The sequence below is a fragment of the Lutra lutra genome, chromosome 1 (genome assembly GCF_902655055.1).
Source record: "Lutra lutra chromosome 1, mLutLut1.2, whole genome shotgun sequence".
NCBI classification, from domain to species: domain Eukaryota; kingdom Metazoa; phylum Chordata; class Mammalia; order Carnivora; family Mustelidae; genus Lutra; species Lutra lutra.
In genome coordinates, this window is record NC_062278.1 from 123,452,693 (window position 1) to 123,476,759 (window position 24,067).

General features: G+C 42.1%; 3 protein-coding genes across 6 annotated transcripts in view; 1 reads left to right on the plus strand and 2 right to left on the minus strand.

Moving 5' to 3' along the window:
* The window catches only part of LOC125103429 (protein mono-ADP-ribosyltransferase PARP14-like), a 128,002-nt gene extending 121,665 nt beyond the window's left edge, over positions 1-6,337 (minus strand). The window contains exon 1 of one of the 2 annotated variants that reach the window (XM_047735283.1): positions 6,095-6,337. Coding sequence is in view for 1 of the 2 variants with exons in the window: in XM_047735284.1 (XP_047591240.1) it covers positions 6,095-6,130 (36 nt within the window). In the remaining variant the exon portion in view is untranslated. The remainder of the gene's footprint in view (positions 1-6,094) is intronic. The other variant, XM_047735284.1, reaches the window with a different exon arrangement.
* A 5,040-nt stretch (positions 6,338-11,377) lies between these two features.
* Positions 11,378-21,955, minus strand: DTX3L (deltex E3 ubiquitin ligase 3L). 2 transcript variants are annotated; one of them, XM_047735289.1, is made up of 5 exons: positions 21,772-21,955; positions 20,080-20,291; positions 16,099-17,652; positions 14,918-15,135; positions 11,378-11,601 (listed from the first exon to the last, which is right to left on the minus strand). In XM_047735289.1, exons 1-5 carry the CDS (start codon positions 21,953-21,955, stop codon positions 11,532-11,534), a joined length of 2,238 nt encoding a protein of 745 aa, XP_047591245.1. In that variant the 3' UTR covers positions 11,378-11,531. The 2 variants fall into 2 exon arrangements, with proteins under 2 accessions (XP_047591245.1, XP_047591246.1); XM_047735290.1 differs by having other exon boundaries at positions 20,080-20,208; positions 21,772-21,898.
* Positions 21,954-24,067, plus strand: part of PARP9 (poly(ADP-ribose) polymerase family member 9) — a 31,055-nt gene continuing 28,941 nt past the window's right edge. For both annotated transcript variants that reach the window (XM_047735287.1, XM_047735288.1), the window contains exon 1: positions 21,954-22,121. In XM_047735287.1, coding sequence (XP_047591243.1) covers positions 21,954-22,121 — 168 coding nt within the window. The remainder of the gene's footprint in view (positions 22,122-24,067) is intronic.

Here is a 24,067-nt window from a genome sequence, read left to right on the forward strand (position 1 = left end):
AATTCCAGATATAAACCTTAATGTATCAAAAAGCTTAACATAAGTATTAAGAGGAATAAGAAAGTGAAGAGATGAATCATAATTTAATAAATATTGTTCAGAATGTTAGTTTTCATTATGAAGAAAATAAAATTAGATATAAATTCATACTTCACAATCAACACCTAACCGCAGTATATTAGCCCCCGATAGGTTAAAAATGTTAACTTTAAACACTCCAAAAGTAAGGACACCTGAGTGGCTCAGTGAGTTAAGTGTCCATCTCTTGATTTCCACTGTGGAATTAAATTAGAAAGCAATAGCAAATTAGCAATAGGTCCAACGACATGGATGAAACTCAATTGCATTATGCTAAGTGAAAGCAGCAAGGTTCAAAAGACCACTTGTGGCATGGTCTATAGGGACCAAAATCTGACCACTATTTGCCAGGGACTCACCTTGAGTGCAGAAGTTGATTACAAAGGAACCAGTGGGAATTTGGGGAGTGATGAAACTCTTTTTTATACCTTTATATCTTTGTATATCTTATATCTTGTGATTATTCCATGATTGTATGCATTTGTCAAAAACTCAAAGAACTGTACACTATGAAGTATGAATTTGCTGTATGTAAATTATACCTTAAATTTTTAAATGAAAGGAAGTCAATAGCATTCATATACACAGAAGATACAGTGAATGAAAAACCTCATGTAAAATAGCAAAATAAATAAATGAATAAAATATTTAGAAACAAACTTAACAAGAAATACTCTATATAAGAAAACGTTAAACATTTTTTTAATTTGAATTCAATTAGTTAACATATAGTGTATTATTAGTATCAGAGGTAGTGGTCAGTGATTCATCAGTCTTATATAATTCAGAGTTTATTACATCACATGCCCTCCTTAATGTCCATCATCCAGTTTCTTCAATTTTGTTATTAATTGGTTTATATAATTGGCTGCTCCCATGTTAAGTGTATAAGTATTTACAATTGTTAGATCGTCTTGTTGGATAGACCCTTTAATTATGATATAGTGTCCTTCCTCATCTCTTAATACAATCTTTGGTTTAAAAATCTAATTTGTCTGATATAAGGATTGCTACCCAACTTTCTTTTGATGTCCATTAGCATGATAAATGGTATCCACCACCTCACTTTAAATCTGGGGGTGTCCTTGGATCTAAAATGAGTCTCTTGGGATGCCTGGGTGGCTCAGTAGGTTGGGCGTCTGCCTTTTGATCAGATCATGATCCCAGGGTGCTGGGATCAAGTCCTGCATTGGGCTCCTTGCTCAGTGGGGAGGCTGCTTTTCTTTCTGCCTGCTGCTCCCTCTGTTTGTGCTCTCTCTCTGACAAATAAATAAATAAAATCTTTAAAAGAATAAATAAATAAAATGAGTCTCTTGCAGACAGCATATCAATGGGTCTTGTTTTGTTTTGTTTTTTGTCCAATCAGATACTCTGTGTCTTTTGATTGGGGCATTCAGCCCATTTACATTCAGAGTAACTGTTGAAAATATGAATGTAGTGCCATTGTATTACCTGTGAAGTCACTGTTTCTGTGTATTGTTTCTGTTTCTTTCTGGTCTGTGTTACTTCTGGGCTATCTCTTCACTTAAAGGATCCCCTTTAATATTTCTTGCAGGGCTGGTTTAGTGATCACAAATTCTTTTAATTTCTGCTTGTCCTGGAACCTTTTTATCTCTCCTATTCTGAATGACAGCCTTGCTGGATAAAGTACTCTTGGGTGCATATTTTTTTCATTTAGCTCCCTGAGTATATCATGCTACTCCTTTCTGGCCTCCCAGGTCTCTGTGAATAGTCTAATGTTTCTACCCTTGTAGGTCAAAGATCTCTTGTCCAGAGCTGCTGTCAGGATTTTCTCTGTCTCTGAGATTTGCAAGCTTCATTATTATATGTCAAGGTGTAGACTATTTTTATTGATTTTGAGGGTGGTTCTCTGTGCCTCCTGGACTTGAATGCCTGTTCCCTTCCCCAGATTAGGAAAGTTCTCAGCTATAATTTGCTCCAGTATACCTTCTGCCCCACCCCTCTCTCTCCTCTTCTTCCAGGATCCCAATTATTCTAATATTGTTTCACTTTACAGTATCACTTATCTCTCGAATTCTCCCCCTGTGATCAAGTAGTTATCTCTCTTTTCCTCAGCTTCTTTATTCTCCATCTGTTTGGTCTTCTATATCACTAAATCTCTCTTCTGCTGCATTTATCCTAGCAGTTAAAGCCTCCATTTTTTTATTGCATTGCATTAATAGCCTTTTCAATTTCAACTTGATCAGATTTTAGTTCTCTTATTTTTCCAGAAAGAGATCCTCTAGTGTCTTCTATGCTTTTTTCAAGCCCAGCTAGTATCTTTATAATCATTATTCTGAAGTCTAATTCTGACAACTGACTTATATCCAAACTGATTAGGTCTCTGGCAGTCAGTACTGCCTTTTGGTCTCTTTTCTCTTTTTTGAGGTGAGTTTTTCTGTCTTCTCATTCTATCCAGAGAACAGATGAACAGGAGAACAAAATACTAAAATGACAACAATGAGCCCACAGAAATATACACTAAATAAATCAGAAGAGACCTGAAACTGAAAAAAATTAAATGAAAATTTTTAAAAAATAGAGAGAGAGAGGATATAATAGGACAGGTGAAAAGAATAGAGCAATACATTATATCCTGGATTTATTTTGGTGTCTTTGTTAGAAGACACTACATGTGTAACCTTAGATTAGGCAATAGTTTTTTATTTATGAAACCAAACATACAAGTGACAAAAGAAAAAAAAAAAAAAGGAATATTGGACTTCGCCAAAATGGAAAACTTTCATATTACCCAGCCTTAAAAAGGAAAGAAATCCTAACACATGTTACAACATGAATGCATCTTGGAGACATGAAGCCAAGTGAAATAACTCGATCACAGAAGAACTGTATATTGTACGATTCCATCTATATGAGATACCTAGAGTAGTCGAATTCATAGAGTCAGAAAGTAAAATGATGGTTGCCAGGGGCTTGGGGGGGTGGGGAGAATATGAAGTTAGTGTTTAGGAATTAGAGTACTTTCCAAACTTCAGATGGGGAAGATGAAGTTCTGGAGATGATGATGGTGATGGTTGCATATCACTGTGAATGCACTTAATGCCATACAACTATACATTTAGAAAAGGTTAAAATGGTAACTTTTATGTTATATATATTTTACCACAGTTAAAAAAAATTATCTCTTGTACTTCAAAAAAAAAAAAAAAAAGAAAGAAAGAAAGAAAGAAACTACATCCCAAAATTGTAAAGAAAAATCTATCTCTATATACAAATAAATAAAATTAAATATAATGAAAGGATAGAATATAACTGTCAAGATGAAAATTTTAAAACTTTTTTTTTTTAAAGATTTTATTTATTTATTTGACAGAGAGATCACAAGCAGGCAGAGAGGCAGGCAGAGAGAGAGGAGGAAGCAGGCTCCCCGCTGAGCAGAGAGCCCGATGCGGGGCTCGATCCCAGGACTCTGAGATCACGACCTGAGCCGAAGGCAGCGGCTTAACCCACTGAGCCACCCAGGCGCCCCTAAAAACTTTTTTTAAAAAGCTGATAAAATAAGAAATCATTTGAAAAGGAAAGAGAAAAAAATTAAAATGTAAAGACTAAAGAATCATGAGGGGGAAAAAAAACATTAATTTTATATACTATTTTCCCCTAGTGCTGGAGTTTTGCAATTCTGTGTAATTGGTAAACTTGGTCTTAGCTAGAAGTTCTCCTGATCTTTGACTGTTGTACTGAATCTTATGTCCTTTGCCCTGGGTGGAATTGTACCGTCCTTGCCATGGCCAGGTTAAGTTATTCGCTCCCATTTGGTCGATGCAGGGGTTTTGTTCCCTGAAGGCTTTCTGCCAGCTTTGGAGGATGAGAACGAAAATGGCAGCCTCCCAATCTCCAGTTCCAGAGCCAAGAGCTCAGGGTCCCACTCCTCAGTGAGCCTTCAGAGAAAAGCAGTCACTCAATCCTGTCTCCTTGGTCTCCAGCTGCACTCCATGCTCACCCAGCCTATAACAGAATGTTTCTATCTCAGGCACGTGACCCCGCTTTGAGTCCTTAAACCCTCTCCTGTGGCTTGCCCCACGATGCTGCTGGGTTGGGGGGGGGGGGGCAGCATCTCACTGTGGTTCTGCCACTTTCTGGGCCCCTGCTTAGAAATCGGTTGCTAGACTGTGTCATGGTTTGCAGATTATGGAAACCCCAAGCTGAGAGCTCCACTCCTGGGCTCACTGTTAGTAGCTGGCTTTCCTGTGCCAGTACCTGGAAGCTATGTCATCCTCGGGCACCCTGGGTCTTTCTGTGACCTCAGGGATCCTGCGACCCATTGTCCCACCCAGGATTACACCTGCTTTGCCCCCTGAGTAGTTTGAAGACAGGGATGTCCCTCACCAGAGCAGACTGCTTAAAGTTCCAATTTTGTGCTCCACTCCTATATCACTTGCTGGTAGCCACCTTATGGAGGCTCTTGCCCCCCAAGGTCTATCTTCTGATATACTGCCTGAAATTCACTTCTCTGCACTTCTACCTTGCAGAAAGTTATTGTTTTTCTATTTGTAGAATTATAGCAATTCTTTTCTTGGATCAGCAATTGAGTTCACAGGTATTTGGAATGATTTGATAGCTATCTAGCTGAATTACTGGAACCAGATGAAAACTAAGGTCTCCTACTCCTCCACTACTTTGGAAAGACCTCTATAAACACTCCTTAAAGACACAGAAGTAAACCTGAACAAAGAAATGACATCCTTGGGATGCCTGGGTGGCTCAATTGGTTAAGCATCTGCCTTTGGCCCAGGTCATGGTCCCTTCCTGGGATCATGTCCAGTATCAGGCTCCTTGCTCAGTGGGGAGCCTGCTTCTCCCTCTGCCTGCCACACTCCCTGCTTGTGTTCTCTCCCTCTCTCTCTGACAAATAAAGAAATATTTAAAAATTTAAAAAAAAAGAAATGACATCCTTTGTTCTTGGTTAGAACATCTCAACACCATCTCAAGATGTCAGCTATCTATAATTTATAAATTTAATGCAAATCCAATATAAACCTCAGTGAGCTTTTTATGCCATTGATCATAAATCAGAAGTCAGTCCCAAAGTTCATAAGGAAAGATAAGCAGACAAGAATAGCTAGGAAAACAGCAGGAAGGAAGAGCTCTTAGGGGAACTAGCCCGGACATTAGAATATATAATAAAGCCTCTGCAACAGATGAATAAACATGTCAATAGAACATAAGTTCCAGAAAAAGTCAAATTATATATATATAAAAATCTAGTAAGTGATAAAGGTGGTATCTTGGAAAGTGCTAATCTTTTTAATAAACAGTGTTGTGACAACTGGAAACCCATTTGGAAAAAAGATAAAATTTGATCCATGCTTCAAATCATAAACAAAAATAAATTTCAAATGCATCAAAGATCTAAATGTGAAAAATAAACCATTACAAATAAAATGGGTGACCATAACCCAGGTGATGGGGAAAGTTATTAAAATATGACCAAAATTCCAAATGCAATAAAATAAAATATTGGTAAATTTTACTAAAAAAAAAAAAAAATGGGGCACACCTGGGTGACTCAGTGGGTTAAGCATTAGGACATGTGATCTCAGGGTCCTGAGACTGAGCCTCCCTGCTCAGCCAGAAGTCTGCTTCTCTCTCTCCCTCTGCCCCTGCCTCCCTCATGCTTTCTCTTTCTCTCTCAAATTAATGAATAAAATCTTTTTAAAAAGTTTTTACCATAAAAATAAAAACTGTTTGTATGGGAGAAAAAGCCACCATAAGCAAACTCAGAAGACAAATGACAAACTGAAAGGAAATAGCCATAACATATATCACAGATAAAAGATGACTATCCCTAATGTATGAGGAACTTTTAAAAGTGAAGGGGAAAGAGACCAAAGATTCCATGGAAAATGATGCCCTGCACTCTACTCTCTACCTGGACAAGTCAGGGTGGTAAGCTCCTTCCCAGGGACAGGGGGTTAGAGGGCTGTGGGGTCTCCCCCAGCCCAGTCCTGCAGTGTCCCACGCCGCCCTCCGCACTCCCACCCATGGCGCTGCTCACCATTTCTCTAACCAAGAACACCAGCCAGCCGGACATGCTGCCAGTTGAGGCGGACCTCACGCTCTAGGCCTCCGGATCTCCTAGGCTCTGTACACAGTGACACAGCCACCAGTTCCTGAGCAAGTTCTTCGAGTGTGGGGTGTCAGGCTTCCTGCATCTGGGCCCAGGGGAGCAGGGTGTAGTCCTCCCCAGCTCCACTCCTCCACTCAAGGGGCCTCAGCCCCACCCAACTGGTCTGTGCCTTTCCTTTCACTTTCTTTTCTCTGCAAATCACTGTTCCCTAGGTTAGGTTTTCAGACTTCAAAAACAGCTGCCCAAGATTCTATCACCCAGGGGCTCCTGGATGGCTCAGAAGTTTCAGCCTTCAGCTCAGGTCAGGGTCCCAGGGTCCTGGGATTGAGTCCTGCATCATCTGCTCAGGGGAAAGCCTGCTTCTCCCTCTTTCACTCCCCCTGCTCCTGTTCTCTCTCTCCCTCTGTCTCTGTGTCAAAAAAATCTTAAAAGAGAAAAAAAAAAAGATTATCTCATCCATTTGAGACAGACATTACTGTCAAATTTTGTGTCCAAATTCTGGGCTCTGAGAGTCTTCAGGTGTGTAACCCCAGTCAATTAAATCTGTCAGTAGGCATAGCTACCTCATATTATCATGGGGATTAAATGACGCAAAGTCTGAAATACTCTTTGGGTTTCTTTCCCTAAATGAAAACAGGTACTAACAGAGGTTTGGCATAAAAGCAAAGTGGCAATAAAGGCGAACTTTTGAAAAGTAGTTTGGGCAACCTGTATACTCAACGTGGGTAACTGATGAGAGTTTAATAAAAGAATTACCTTTGTAAATGGAGGCAAAGGGCTAAGAGAAACCTGGGAGAAATAGTGAAACAGCCCCCCTCCCCTTCCCCCTCCCCTTCTCACTTCCCTTTCTCCCTTTCCCCTCCCTTTCCCCCACCCCTTTCCCCTCTCCTTCCCCCTCCCCTTTCTCCTCCCCTTCCCCCTCCTCTTTCCCCTCCCCTATCCCCTCCCCTTCCTTTCCCTTCTAGACTAAAGGGGAAAGGAAAGAGTATGTACTGAACATTTTATCTGAGGGCAAGTTCAGCGGTTGGAAAGGAGTATGAGCTTTATTCAAGAGGCCTCCTGGGGAGAAGGCTGACTCTCGCCCAAAAATCAACTTAGAGGTTTCTTTATTAAGAAAATTTCGGGCAGTTAATGAGTAGAAAGGGAAGCAAAGTGGTTTGTAGCACTGCTTGATTGCATGCAGACTCAATGGTGGCAACTACAGACATTATCAAGGTGTTCCAAAGCTGTGTATGGGGGGTGGCAGGCACAGGAGGTTGTGCAAGAGGATTTAGTTCCAAGTCTTTATAGGAAACAATGCATCATCTATAGACACACAAAAGAAGTTTTAGTTAATCACGTGGCTTAAAGGTGCTAAAGGTTAGACTACTAAATTGACCAGAGGGGCGTAGGCGGTGGCTTCAAACCTGGTAAGAGCCATTTACCCATAGGAGAGAGCCATTCCAGGGGAGCCATGGCTGCTTTTTGGAGACAGCAAGGGAAGTAGGTTTCCCACATAAGTTCCCACTAGCACCCCCTACCTTCCTATCTCTTGCTGGTACTTTCCAGGGCAGAACTCAACCAGCAATCAGGGCATAGCATGGAGCTTATGCAGTCTCAAGGTGGTGGATTTTGATATCACACCTGCATTATTAAAGGTATGTATAAGTATTAGGAACACAAGGAAATAAGGGATTCAAAATCTGAAGACAATATTGAAGGAAATTTTCCATAGTAGTGACATTCCAGTGAGACCTAGAATGAAGAGTAGGACGTTTCTAAGCGGAGAACGAGGCAGAGGGGTAGTCTAGAAAGGACAGGTAGAGCAAAGGCCAGAAGAAACTGGTAATCTGGTGTGAGTGGACTGTAGGGGCTTGGTGGAGAGGAAGGGACACGAGGTGAGTGAAATAGAATGAGAAATGCCTAATGGCCATACTGTGTGTCATTTGAACTTTATGTTCCAGACCTGTGGTCCTGAAAATGTGGTGCCCAGACCACCAGCATCAGCATCACCAGGAATTTATCAGAAATGCAAATTCTGGGCCCAATCTCACATCTACAGGGTTAGAAACTGGTGGGGGTAGGGGGTGGGGCATGGATCTTAGCATTCTGTGTTTTATTGAGCTCTCCAGTGATTCTGACCCAAGATCAAGTTTGCTCTAGGCATCAGGGAGTGACTGAAGGCATATTTCAGAGAAACGATGAGATTGGAGCTATTGTTTCTCTTTTACTTTTTAAAATATTTTTAAAATTAATTTATTTATTTTAGAGAGAGAAAGAGGGGTGGAGGGAGAGGGAGAGAGAATATGAAGCAGCACAGAGCCCGACATGGGGCTCGATCACATGACCCTGATATCACAACCTGGGCTGAACCCAAGAGTCGGACACTTTACCGACTGATGCAAGAGAATTGGTTGGATGTATGGAAGGAAAACCCACACATGGGAATTGGATGCAGAAGACTTCTATCTTTAGAAAAACATCAAATATCTTAATTTCTTTTTCCTTCGGAGAGAAGGTGCCCTGATTTGCTGGTACCCAGTGAGCCGTCTGGGTAATCCAGCACTGATGTTGGAAAGGTGAAAAAGAAATTCTAGGAGCAAGGAGGGGACAAATGCTATTTAATAGGGTATGGCATCCGTTTTCTCTAGAAGGAGAGAAGAGATGAATCCTGTAGCCTACTTTTATCTTATGATACCCTTTGTGTTAAGGAGAAAAAATATTAAGGAATGTGATTTTCACAGCTGAAATTGATGGTAGTGAAGTCAATCCTATTACATTTTACTGCGATACTACAACAGCAAACATCTGCTCACATGGTATATTGCTGTACACTGGTGGTGGTGTACAGAACTCCCAGAGTCTCATCCTAAGGGAAGAGAAAGAAGAAGTACAGGGAGGAATGTAGACAATCTGTTCCTATATGGATATAACTTTCTTTCTTTCTTTGTAAGATTTTATTTAATTATTTATTTAATTTGAGAGAGAGAGCAAGCAGGGGGTGGAGGGGGAGGAGCAGAGGGAGAGGGACAAGCAGACTCCTTGCTGAGCTTGGAACCCTACTTGGGGCTCCATCCCACAACCAAGAGATCATGACTAACATCAAGAGTCAGACACTCAACTGACTGAGCCACCCAGGTGCCCCTATTTAAAGCAGATACAGATGATAATACCTTCCACAGAGTGAGAGCAGTAATCCAAAGGCTCACCAACCAGTCTCACCATGAAACTTTCCTTTGTACACACATTGCAGCCAAGGATCTGGAACTTGGCAGCACCCAGACTGTAGCTTTTCTGAAGCAAATTCAGCTAAAAGATCTAGACACAAAACCATCATAACAGTAAAGACTTTAATGAATCACCAAAAACTAAATGTATAATCTGAAAAGATTCTGGGTTTTTAAATTCTTCATACAGGACGTCCTTGGAAAAAATCTACTTTGAGTACTGTGCAGGAATGCATTTCTGAAAGAAACACAAAAACATGGGAATTCCTCAGCCAGCTCCAGGCAGAAGTCCCCTCTAGGAGGCAGGGAAACTCTGTGCAGGGGAAGCCTTAGGGCCAGACTATCTTCTTCAAATCCCAGCACTTCTACTTATAAACTATGTGACCTTTTTCAGCGTACTTATCCTCTCTATGCATCAGTTTTCAGTTACAAAATGGGGATAATATTAACAGATATAAAGCTCTTATAAAGAGGACAAAATATAAAGAGGACATAATAAATATTAGCTACTACCATCTGATTAACAAATGCAGACATGTGTGTATGTGTATCTTTAGGAAAAGAAAAAGACTTCTTTTTCATCTTCTTTGGTGAGGGGCTGGGACATGGATAACCAAATAATTTGCTAGTATGATTTTCTTCAGACTTAAGGAACCACTTAAAAGTGCGTTTTGACATGCTATATATCCCTAATAGTAGGCTCAACTACAACCTTGTCTCTGTCTACAGAGAGTATCATGGAGAGACTTTAAGGGCGAAAACAGGACTTGGTGGGACTTTTTAGTAAAAAGCATGGAAAAACTACTATGGTGGAGGCTACACCACTGAGGAAATGATGGTCTGTGGAAACTAAAACTAATTTATTTGTTGAACTGGAAGCAGGGAATACTTAAAAAGTACAGTAATATCCATAGGGAAAAAATGTTCAGGAACATTTTTGGTAGCATTAGTATGACAGGGAAAATGCACCCCGTACAGCAGATTTTAAGAGTCAGGAGGGAGCAAGGGCAAATTAGAGGCTAATCAACGTTCAGAGATGAGAGTTCAGAGGCTAAGTGTTCTGGAGTAAGAAACTCAAGTTTTCCAAATCAGTGGTGAGGTCTCCAGAAATGGCTTCCTAACTCTAGCCTCTGTCAAAGATTTAGGGAACATATATCCCTCTGCTGAGCTATTAGCAGCCTGGGCAGGCAGCAAAAAATTATGAAGCACCAACTGTGTATCAGGCTCTGTACTGTGAAAAATAGCCTTACTCCACTTATTACCAAAGGTTGCCCAATCTCTGCTTCTTGCCACTTTTCTGGCCATGAGGGAGGGAGGGAAATGTGTGTTTCTACTTTTCCATAACCAAAGCCCCTCCCTCCAGGCCCCCTTCACACTAGGATTTTACTTTTAGGGTACTTAAGGAACAAACAAAAAACCAAAAGTCTACCTCAGAGATGGCAATAAAAAGAGGATTGATAGACAGCTACTATTTCAAATTAAGAACACAGAATATGATTTCAGAACCACAGCACTCCCTCTATCCTCACCAAAGATGACCTAAGAATGAGGCCTAACACCTACAAAATCACACAAATATTTGGAGCTTTTATCTTCTATTAAAAGTAACACTCCAGAAATGATAGACTAGCACATTCTCACTCTTACACAGAACACTTCTTGAGGCAAACAAAAATTTTTTAAAGATTTATTTATTTGACAGAGAGAGAGAGAGAGCAAGCACAAGCAGGGGGAGTGGGAGAGGGAGAAGCAGATTCCCTGCTGAGTAGGGAGCCTGACTCAGGGATCCATCCCAGACACTGGGTCTTGACCTGAGCCTGAAGGAGATGCTTAACTGACTGAGCCACCCAGGTGCCCCATTGAGATGAAATTATTTATTTACTTATTTATTTATTTTTAAAGATTTTATTTGTATATTTGACAGACAGAGATCACAAGTAGGCAGAGAAGCAGGCACAGAGGAGGAAGCAGGCTCCCTGCTGAGCAGAGAGCCTGGTGCGGAGCTCGATTCCCAGGACCCTGGGATCATGACCTGAGCCGAAGGCAGAGGCTTTAACCCACTGAGCCACCCAGGCGCCCCAAGATGAAATAATTTAAAAAGTGTTTCTTCAACTGTGTATTTTTAAAGCTTGGCTCAAGACATCCCTCCAGTGGTCTTCTTACTCAATTCCTTTATTTTTCAGCTCCCATTTGACACGTTTCAGGTAATCTGGATCAGGGTAGCCATACCTGCAGAAGGAAAAAGCTCCTTAGTTTCTTCACAAACGGTCTTGAGGAATCTGTACAGTAGATCCCTGACATTAACATTCAGTGTTGCAAACATTCAAAACCAAGACTGCAAGCGGATGAATTACAATCACTTGTAAGTGTGCAGATGTGAGTCATTTAGCTGATAAGTAAGCCTAGCTCTCTGCCCAGGATCCGCCTTCCAATAAGAATTTGTTTTTAATTTTCACCTCATGGTAAGCAGTGACTCTCCTAAAGTCATACTACACTATATATTATGGAGGGTAATCATATTCTACAGGAGAATTTTCTAATTTGGGAAATCTTCAAAATTCTCAGGGCACATTCCCTTTTGGACACTAAGGGTTTGAGGCATTCTGTTTGAATTTCATAAAGAGCAAGTAAAGACAATTGGATTACCTATAATACAACTTCCACCACCATTAACTGAGACTTTTCCTAGAGTACTACTGGCCAAGTGAATTTAGGATCTTTATGGACCATTGGGAAGGGAGGGTAAAATAAAGGGTGATTTTAAAAGAAGGCAAAGTCCATAGTCTCTCATGGTTCACCTCCCCTTCCAATTTCCCTCAACTATGGACTCTGAAAAACGATCTGAGAATTTTGAAGGGGTGGGGGGTGGGAGGTTGGGGGCACCAGGTGGTGGGTATTGTAGAGGGCACGGATTGCATGGAGCACTGGGTGTGGTGCAAAAATAATGAATATTGTTATGCTGAAAAAAATAAAAAAATTAAAAAAAAAAAAAAGAAGGCAAAGTAAGTAACATTGCTAGGATCTATCTTCCAAACAGACAGGAAACCCCAAATTAAATCACCTTAGATACCATTCATCCTATATTTTGAAGTTCCCTCCCTTTAATGCAAAATTTAGTAACTGTGTGACACTTTGTGGTTTGGAGGGTAGAAGGTGATAGAACCAATATTTCTGCTTTATATTATCATTCCAGAATAGCATCTCTCAAAATACTTTACTGTAGTTAAGAAATGAATTCAGTAAAGTTGCATGATACAAAATTTATATATTACAAAATGGTTGTATTTCTATACACTAATAACAAAGCAGAAAGAGAAATTGGGAAAACAATCTCATTTACAATTGCATCAAAAAGAATAAAATAACCAGGAATAAATTTAATCAAGAAGGCGAAAGAGCTGAACTCCAAAAACTGAAATTTGATGAAAGAAATTGAAGATGACACAAACAAATGAAAAAATACACCATGCTCATGGATTGGAAGAATTACTATTATTAAAATTTCCCTACTACCCAAAGCAATCTACAGATTCAATGCAATCTCTCTCAAATTACCAACAGTATTTTTCATAGAACTTCAACACTTAATCCTAAAATTTGTATGGAATCACAAAAGACCCCAATTAGCCAAGCAATCTTAAGAAAGAGGAACAAAGCTGGTAATGTCACAATTCCAGATTTCCAAGCTATACCACAAAGCTATAGTAATCAAAACATCATGCTACCAGCACTAAAACAGACCTAGATCAATGGAGCAGAACAGAGACTTAGAAATAAACCCACATTTATATGGTCAATTCATCTACCACGAAGGAGATAATAATATATAATGGGAGAGGCAATCTCTTCAATAATTGTGTTGGGGAAACTGGACAGCTACATGGAAAAGAATAAAACTGGACCACTTTCTTAAACCAGACATAAAAATAAATTCAAAGTGGATTAAAGACCTAAATGTAAGGTTTGATACCAGAAAATTCCTCAAAGAAAACATAGGTAGTAATCTCTTAGACATTGGTCTTAGCAACTTCTTTCTGGATATGCTCCTTGGGCAAGAGAGACAAAAGTAAAAATGAACTATTGGGACTACATCAAACTAAAAAGCTTTTGCAATAAAACAAAAAGGAAATCTACTAAATGCGAGAAGATACTTGCAAACAATAAACCTGATAAGAGGTTAATATCCAAAATATATAAAGAACTCATTGTAGCTCAACACCGAAAAACCCACAAATAACCTGATTTAAAAATGAGCAGAGAATCTGCATAGACATTTTCCAAAGAAGACATAACATTTGTATGGAATCACAAAATGAATGGAATCACTTGATGGCCAACAGACACATGAAAAGATGCCCAATATCACTAATCATCAGGGAAATGCAAATCAAAACCACAATGAGATATCACTTCACACTTAGTATCAAAAAGACAAGAAACAAGTGTTAGCAATGATGTGCAAAAGCCCTCATGTATTGTTAATGGGAACGTGAATTGGTGCAGGCACTGTAGAAAACAGGATGGCGGTTCCTCAAAAAAGCAAAAATAGAAATACTGTATAATCCAGTAATTCCACTGCTGGGTATTTACCCAAAGAAAATCAAAGCACACCGGGGCGCCTGGGTGGCTCAGTGGGTTAAGCCACTGCCTTCGGCTCAGGTCATGATCTCAGGGTCCTGTGATCGAGTCCCGCATCGGGCTCTCTGCTCAGCGGAGAACCTGCTTCCCTCTCTCTCTCTCTGCCTGCCTCTGCCTACTTGTGATCTCTCTCTGTCAAAAAATTAAATAAAATCTTTAAAAAAAAAAAGAAAATCAAAGCACAGTTCTAAAAGATATATGCACCCCGATGTTTACTGCAGCATTATTTACAATAGTCAAGCTATGGAAGCAACCTGAGTGTCTATCTATAAATAAATGGATTAAGAAGATTACATATATAATATATATATATATATATAAAATATACATTTATATATGTATGTATATATGTGTGTGTGTATATACACACACATATGGTCCATATAATGTAATAATACTAAGCCACAAAAAAGGATGAGTTCTTGCCATTCACAACAACATAGATAGACCTAGAGGTTATTATGCTGAGTGAAATAAGTTAGAGGACCAAAACCATATGACTTCACATATATGTGGAACCTAAAATACAAAACACACACACACACACACAGAAACAGTCTCATAAATATAGAGAACAAACTGGTGGTGGCTAGGGGAAGGGGGCTAGAGGTTGGGAGGATAGGCAAAAGAGGGGAAGGGGACTAAAAGATACAAACCTCCAGTTATAGAATAACTGACAGATGGTAACTACACTTACCGTGGTAAGCACTGAGTTAATGCACAGAACTGTCAAATCAACTGTTGTACACCTGAAACTAATGTAACATTGTAGTCAACTTTACTTCAAAAAATACTGTATCCAATGCCACTGCTATAAAGTCTCCTTCTAGCCACACCCTCTCAAACTGCCATATTTTACAACCTCTAAATCCCGTTTAACAATCATTATATTTCAGAAGTTTCTCACATTTGTGGTCCCCCAAACGGAGATGTTTTGTGGTGGATATCATTCCATGTAATGACATTGGAGATTCCTAGCATTCGAGAATCCCCCACTGTGAAAATCAGCTTTTGATCAAAGGCTCTACGTAGCAGACTCAAAACCTCATTTCCTTCCTCATTATCAGGCAAGTAAGCTCTTCGTTGTAATCCAGAGTATTTCTTTCCTGGGTTTGGGTGCTCTTTCTGTATGAAGACAAGAAAATAACACATGAAAACACTCCCAAGTCTAAAGTTTACTGTACAGGGGCGCCTGGGTGGCTCAGTGGGTTAAAGCCTCTGCCTTCAGCTCAGGTCATGATCCCGGGGTTCTGGGATCGAGCCCCGCATCGGGCTCTCTGCTCAACGGGGAGCCTGCTTCCTCCTCTCTCTCTGCCTCCCTCTCTGCCTACTTGTGATCTCTGTCTGTCAAATAAATAAATAAAATCTTAAAAAAAAAAGAAAGAAAGAAGAAAAAAGGAGACCAAGAAATAGTAACAGAGGTGACGTCAGAGATTTAAAAAAAAAAAAAAAAAAAAAAAATAAAGTTTACTGTACAGATAGATGTGCTTATTTGCAGATAGAGCAAATAAAAAACAACAACAAAAAATTTTTTTGGAGGTTTGCTCTTATTCCCAATAATTCATATTTCTCTCTTTGCCTAAATTCATGCTGGAAACACTATCCATCTTCTGACTTGCCCTATTCTTTTTTTTTTTTTTTTAAGATTTTTTAATTATTTATTGAACAGAGAGAGAGAGATCACAAGTAGGCAGAGAGGCAGGCAGAGAGAGAAGGGGAAGCAGACTCCCCACTGAGCAGAGAGCCTGATGTGGGGCTTGATCCCAGGACCCTGGGATCATGATCTGAGCTGAAGGCAGAGGGTTAACCCACTGAGCCACCCAGGCGCCCCTGACTTGCCCCCATTCTAACACAAAATCACCACCCGCTCTTTCTCTGCCTTAACAGACACAAAAGATACCTAAATTAAAAGCAAACATTGCTGCCTTTAATCCTGATATTATTCTTATTCCCATTTAAAGCCCTTGCACATGGAAATATACATGGAAATAATTCCCTGGGATATTCAGTAATCGGCACCAAGACAGTCTCTTGCTCTGCTCATTCTAGCATATTGAAAAGAAATGCATGTACCTCAGAAACACTTACTGTTTGTATGCCTCCTTTCATATTATAAGTAATCACAATGGAGCCACAGGATTCATAACCTGGAAGTGAGTCTCTTAGGACGGTGACAGTCATGGTTCCCTCTGGCTGATTGCCTTTCTGGATACCATAGGAAGTCTGGCACACAGGACAGACCGGCTTATAGGAAAAAGCTTTGTTGATACAAGAGGTGCAGAATGCATGCTTACACTTCGATAGCACTTGTTTGTTACTAATGATGTCAATACAGATGCTACATATGTCCTCTTCCTTCTCCTCTCCTGACGCCCCAGAACTGGCAGAGTGCTGGAATGTTGAGAGAGCTATTTTTGAGTCATTACTATCAATGTCCATGCGTGTTTCTTGGTCCGCATTCTTTTGATCTCCAGCTAACAGGGACATTCCCACTTTTTTAAAGATATACTGCTTTGCCTTTGCAAGGTGATTTGGCAACCCAGTCAAAGTCATTGACTCTTGATTTAGTACAAAGTGTACATGCGGATGGTTTTCCCTGAAGTCATCTGCAAACTCGTTCTGATGTAAGTGCTTTCTCTCTTTGCCCAGAGCTTTCAGTGAAAGAACTTCTCTCATCAGCTGACTTGACACATATTGATAGGCATCTATGAAACTGGAATAAGCATGGGCAGACAGATCGAATTCCTTGTCCTTAGGTTCAAAGAGAATGTGGATTTTCTTACTGTCTCCCCAAACTTCACAACGAGTATTGTACTTTTCTTCTAACTCTATCATCTCCTGGAGTAATTCAGCTTTTACAAGCATATAGTGAGCCGTGTCAACTTCAATTCTATTCATCAGGCATGTGGGAGTTGATATTTTCACAGGTCCCATGACAAGACTTTCAGAGGCTTTTAGGTCAAAAAAATATCTGGCAGCGAAAATGTCATCTTGGGTCCCAAGGAGAGTTAATTCTCCTCCCTTCTCCTTTATAAGGAGCTTTGTAAATCGTTGATTCAGTTCCTGTTTGATCTCATTTGCCTGTTCACTGTCTGCAAAAGCAACACATTTCTGCTCCAGAGAGCCCACGGTTTTCTGAAATTCACTGACAAAAGACTCTCTAGCGGCTTGGAGATCACTTGATGGATTGGAGGTGAAGTCTAAATAGACAGTATTCGGAGAACTCTTCTGAGTTGTTATTTTAATTTTTACACCAAATCTCTTCTGTATCAAGTCTATCTTATCAGGATAGGCATACTGGAAATACTCAAAGAAAGGCAAGGGAATTTCAAGACGGTTGCTTTCGTCTTTTGCTTTGGTTTTTGTTTCCAAGGGAGAAACACAGCTGTTCTTCTGGTTCTCCTGATGGAGTGGCTTCCTCTCCATTGTCAAAGGGGAAGATTCAAATTTGCACCCACTTTCTTGGAGTTGCTTATTCAAGAAGTGATATATTTTTTCAATATCTCTGAAGGTGCCGCACACCTTCTCAATTCCATCGTCCCCTTCCATCTTTTTGACCTTGGGGCAGATAGTGGTTACGTGTTCCCTCTGCTCTTTAGAGAACAGCTTACAATTCAGGTCCGCTGTGACGCTAAGAAAGATCTGAAATTTTAAAAGGAACAAATAAAATCTCTCGGACGTCAGTCCTCCAGTCTCTTATCAAGACAAAGTCTATTATACTGAGTGAAATAAGTCAAGCAGAGAGAGTCAATTATCATATGGTTTCGCTTATCTGTGGAGCATAAGAAATAACATGGAGGATATGGGGAGATGGAGAGGAGAAGGGAGTTGAGGGAAATTGGAGGGGGAGATGAACCATGAGAGACTACGGACTCTGAAAAACAATCTGAGGGTTTTGAAGGGGTGGGGGGTGGGAGGTTGGGGGAGCCTGGTGGTGGGTATTATGGAGGGCACGTATTGCATGGAGCACTGGGTGTGGTGCATAAACAATGAATTCTGTTACACTGAAAAGAAATCAAAAACAAAACAAAAAAACCACCTAGGTTTCGGGAGCCTGGGTGGCTCAGTTAGTTAAGCAACTGCCTTTGGCTCAGGTCATGATCCCAGACTCTCAGGATGGAGTCCCACATCGGACTTACTGCTTGGTGGGGAGTCTGCTTCTCTTTCTGACCCTCCCCCCCCTCATGCTCTCTCTCCCTCTCAAATAAATAAATAAAATCTTAAAGAAAAAAAAAAAAAAAAAAAGACAAAGTCGAGAGACCAGAGAAACAACCAGAGGCTGACTGCTTTCAAATCCTTTGGGCAGAGAATGCAGCAGGCTATAGCCTAGAGGTTCCCAGCTCGTTCTGCCTATTAGAATAACCTGGGGAATTAAAACAAAAGAAAAGCAAACAAACAAAAAAGCCAAGGCCCAGGTCCATCTCTAGAGATTTTGTTGTAAATGTAGAGCCTGGGCATGAGCATATTTAAAAAGTGATGTGGACACAAAGTCTGGATTCTAGAGCTGTCCTCTATGTCCACTATTGGGGAATGGGGTGGAGGGAAGGTACATCGGCTTTCTGGGAAAGTTGCTACGGTTCTCAAAAGAGCCTATGAGCTTCAAGGGGAGCCTTTTCAAGGGAAAAGGATTTGTTTTCGTATTTGCTGCTTTTTTCTCATCTTTAGTCCTCTTCCCCTTTTTAAAAAAAACTAAATACCTAACTGCATGCCGTATTGCTGGGCCCTCTAAGTCCTGACCTTTAGAAGCTCGAATATAGGACAGAAACACCAGATTAAGCTAAAAAGGACAGATGCATACTGAATGTAAGAGAAAAGCAAGATTTCTCTGGTTTTTGTACATGCTACTTCTCTGCATACAACATCCTTCATCCAGATCATCCTTCAAATGTTGCCCAAATCCAGCCACCTCTCACACCTCCATCAGGACCACCCAGAGTCCAAGCCCCTGTCACCTTGCTTCCCTCCTGCCGCAACCCTCCTATCTGGGCTCTCACTTTGTTTCCACTTTGGCCCCTTCCTACACTCAGTCCTCCACACAGCAGCCAAAGTGAGCCTCCAGAAGTATAAACCAGATCACCTCACTCCCTTGGCTCAAAACCATCAGATGAACCCCCTAAGATTGAAGTTAAAATTCAAAGTCCCTGCCTTCATCCCCCAAAGATCTGACTTCTGGCTACCTCTCCAAGTTCCTCTCCTGTCATTCTCTCCCTCCCCTCCTGCCTTCTAGCCACAATAGTCTCCCTCCTTGAAGCCCCTGGGCTTCAGGATAGAAGCTCCTGTCTCAGGGCCTTTGCACTTGTGCTTCCTTCTGCCTCAAACATTCTTACCTCACTTAGCTTGTTCCCTTACTTCATTCATGTCTCTACTCAGACAGTACCTCATCTGAGAGGTTTTTCCTGATATCTTGTTTAAAATAATGGTCTGAAAAAAAATAAAACAATGATGTCACTGTTTATCATCTATCCTGTCTTATTCTTCTTCCTAGCACTTATCACTGACAAACATTTTATTATATATCTATTTTTTAAACTATTGTTATCTGTTTCCCTCACTAGAATGTAAGGTCCCTGAAAGCAGGGTCTGTGATCCTGGCTATATTCCCGGCTCCTGTGACCGTGCCTGGCACACAACAGGAAGTTGATATTCATTTGTCAAATGACTACAAGGCTGGCTCCATCTCATCACTCAAGTCTCAGGCCAAATGTTACCTCCTCAGAGAAGTTGTCTCTGACTTCTGGTCAGAAGCAGCACCACTCCTTCCCCTTCCTCACTTTGGCCCTGTCACCCTCTAAGGCTAAACCCTATCCTATTTTCTTCTTAGCACATATCACTGCCTGAAACTGTTTCTTTTGTTTTGTTTACTTGCTTGTTGTCTTTCTGTGTGCCTCCCCACCCAGCAGGAACTTTGTCTATTGTATTCACTTCTGTGTCCCCATGCCCAGAAGAGGGCCTGCCTCCGAAGTACATCATGGTGTACTTAGTGGTGGTCAGATCAATAGTGAAAGGTATGGTGAACGGAGAGGAAGGTGCAGGAACATACCCCTCCCAACTCCTTCTTTCAAACCTTACCTTTTGCAGACAGGAATCCATAACATTAGGAATATGTTCTTCGTTTTGATGCTTCTCACCAGACCTCACCCTTTCCTGTGACTGTGGCAAAAAAGATGTTCTGGGTCTTGCATTCTTCTCCACTGGATTCTTAGTGGGTTCCAGAAAAATAGTCACAAGTTTGTTTTCAACCATAATCTGATGATTTTCTTTCTTCAAGACTCTCTCTTTAGCTTTGGTGGAGACATTATAGACACACATACACATGGGAAAGACTTTATGTTTATTTTTACTTATTTATTTACTTTTTAAGATTTTATTTATTTATTTGACAGACAGAGATCATAAGTAGGCAGAGAGGCAGGCAGAGAGAGAGAGAGGAAGAGAGGCAGGCTTCCTGCTGAGCAGAGAGCTGGATGCGGGGCTTGATCCCAGGACCCTGGGTTCATGACCTGAGCCAAAGGCAGAGGCTTTAACCCACTGAGCCACCCAGGCACCCCAATTTTTATTTTTTTTAAAGATTTTATTTATTTATTTGACACATAGAGATCACAAGTAGGCAGAGAGGCAGAGAGAGAGGAGGAAGCAGGCTCCCCGATGAGCAGAGAGCCCGATGCGGCTCTCAGGACTCTGAGATCATGACCTGAGCCAAAGGCAGAGGCTTAACCCACTGAGCCACCCAGGCGCCCCAGGAAAGACTTTAAATAAACCTCTTCCTCATGTGTCTGTACCCTGCCTCAGCAGCTTCCCAAGAAGGCAGTTCCCTGCATCCTGGAATAGTGGGTTGGGGACCAGCGGTGCAGGAACTATTCAAACTCTAATGTGGACAGCTTGTGCTTTTGTTTGTTTGTTTTTAAAGATTTTATTTATTTAAGAGAGAGAGAGAGAGAGAATGCACGCTCCCCAGCATGAGCAGTGGGGAGGAGAGGAGGGAGAAGCAGATTTCCCACTGAGCAGGGAGCCTGATGCGGGCTGGATCCCAGGACCCAGGGATCATGACCTGAGCTGAAGGTGGATGTTTAGCTGACTGAGCCACCCAGGTGCCCTGGCTTATGTTTTACTGTAGAAATGAAAAGTTCATGATAAGGGAATACACTCTTTAAAAGTCACATATGTGAAATCGTCCCCAGTTTCCCATTGCAGTGGTATGCAGTAACACTCATTATATAAAGTTAAGTGAAAAAAGCAGGAATCAAAGGTATAGCCTCAGAATTTTGTAAATATATGTTGATTGACTGACAGTCATAGAAAAAAGGCTGCAAAGAAGTATGTCATATTGTTTATCTCCAGATGGTTTTATTTATTCTTTTCCCACTTTGCTATAGTGAGCATATATCACTTATGTAGTTCTCAAAAACAAGTCAATGGAGTAATTAAAACATAAAAATAGAATACCTAAATGACAAGAGTTTACCGGTGTCTGGCGGGAGGGAAAGGTGTCCTTCCCAGAGCTGAGAAATTTGAGTTAGGGTGAGGACACCGGAAAGCATCAACTTTAAAATGTGGTCAGACCAGATCGCCGACTGGGCACTTCTGGGCTCTACCCTCCCCATCGGGCTGTGTCTTTGGGCAGCAGCAGCCCCCGGGTCCTGGCCCCATCAGACGGTGCCATACTTTGTCCCGCCGTCTCTCCTAGGTCAGCAGGAGCTGGGTCTGCCTGGAATCCCGCGGGGCCAGGCGCCTTGGCACCCGCAGCCCCGGCCCACCGCTCACCTGCCCGTTCCGCGAACTTCACCAGGAAGGTGCGCTGGTCCCTGTGGTAGAGGGGCTGGACGGTGCACTCCCCGCCGCCGGACTGCTGGCTCTGGAAGTAAATTTCCAGCTTCCAGCGTGTTCGACGGCTGGACTCGGACACCCGCACGAGCAGCGGGGACGGCGGGCAGAGGGCGGAGGCCATGGCTCCGGGCGTCTGGCTCCGGGGGTGGGGGGGCAGCGGGTTCGACCCGCGCTCGGCAGTCCTGGGCCCTCAGAGTTTCAGTTTCGCTTTCCCCGAAATCCCTCCCCGCGCCAGGCAGAGCCGCTCCCCTCCTCCCTTGAGCGCCGTTCCTGCGGCGGTCCGCCGGGTGAGTAGGTCCAGGCCCCCGGGCCCCTGACCCGCGCCCCGCGGCGGCGGTGGCCGCTGTCGCTGCCGCTTCTCTCCTGCGGGCTCCGGCGGGCGGGGGGCGGACGAGAAGCGGGTTTCCAGGACCCCCTGCCCCCTGTGAGGATGGGGACGGCTCAGAGGTCTAAGTCAAACTAAGTGTCTCCTGTGTTTATGATTTCTTTACATTCTTCTCCTTGTTACTATTATTTGCAACGAAAATGTAACTCACATTCTGAATTCAGGTGAAACGCACTCACATTTGTCTTAAAATTTGAATTCGTTCACCTGCATTATCATAGGTCATCAGTGACCTCCGTCCAACCCTATCCTTTAGACTGGCTCTCAGGAATTTCCTCCGATCTTGCCTTGATTTGGCTAACCGTGCCCCCCCCCCCCCCCCCCGCCCCCGTGTCTTAGGGAGGAAAGGTGAGAGCAGAGGCCTGCCCTCGGGGGCTGGTAAAGGAAAGCGGACTTGTGAGTAAGGAAGCAAAATCTCTTAAGGCCTCCAAGAATTAGTTTGAAGCAGAATGTCAAAAAGCATGAGAGGTGGGAGCGTTGGAGGGGCTAGAATCCCTGTGATCTGAAGCAGAGAGGGAGCACTTGGTCTTGGAGGAAATGATAGGGGACCTAGGAAGGGTCTAGATCAGTGCTGACCAATAGAAATAGAAGAGGAGGGACGTATGTTATTTCAAGTGTTTTAGTAGCCGTATTTTTAAAAGTGTATGCCCATTCATTGGTTAACACCTGTGTGAAGTGACCTGTGTACACAGTTGTTCTTTACAGCCTTTATTACAATAGCAGAAGATTGGAAACTCCTTAAATGTCCATAAATAGGGGGACCTAGAAGTTTAACAGCCTAGAATGCATCTAACAATGGAATGTGAAGAGCAGTGAAAAGAATGAAGAAGCTCTTTACCCAGAGAAATCTCTAGGATGCATGATGTGAGAAAGGCAGGATGCAGCAGAGTTTGTGAAAGATGCTACCTTGTGTGTAAAAAATGCCTCTGGAAGGATCCAGGAGACGATAATGACAGTGACTGCATCTGGGAGGGAAAGGTAGTGAGGGAGGTAGGAGGGAGGCTTTCAAGTTTTTCTAAATTTGAAGCAGTAAATATTCTACTTTTCAAACAATAAGATGTAAAATTGAATACATTTCAATCCTTAAGAAGAATATATGGCAAGAGGCTCTGAGGCCCTGAAATGAAATGGTGTCAGTACAAAAGGAGGGTAAGGGCATATTTGAAAGCGATTTAGGGGAAGCCCTGAGGCTCAGTCAGTTAAGCTTTCATCTCTTGATCTCAGCTCAGGAGAGTGGAAAATTGAGGATCAGGAGAAGCATAGCCTAGAGACAGGTGTGGGATTTATCTTGGCGGCTGGTGAGTTGGACTTTTGACCTAGGTGGGGCTCTGAGCCCAGCGTGGCCAAAGCTCAAGAGTCTCTCTCTCCCTCTGTCTATGAGCACCTCCTCCATGTGCTTGCTCTCATGCTTTCTCTCTCTCTCTCTCAAAAAAAAAAAAAAAAAAAAGGCAGAAGAGACTGAATGGGGCACTATGCTCCTTTTTATTTTGGGAGGGTTAAATGACTGCTGCCCCCATGCTCAAGTCTCTCCCTGGGTCTTCAAGGAACATCCCCAGGTCTGAAGGAAAAAACAAGTGCAACCGCATCTAAAACAAAAGCCCATTGGACGCCCACAGCCAAGCAGACCGCGACCTTATCCTCCTTTTGTGAAAGCAGCAGTGCCCTCTGGAGGCGAAAGTGGGAGAAGAGGGAGAAGCAGGCTCCCCACTGAGCAGGGAGCCTGATGGGGTGCTCAATCCCAGGACCTTGAGATCATGACCTGAGACACCCAGCCCTCCCCCAACCTTTTAATGCTGTGCTCAGTACCTCTTGGTATTCTCCTCCTCTCCTAGATACATAAAAAGTTTG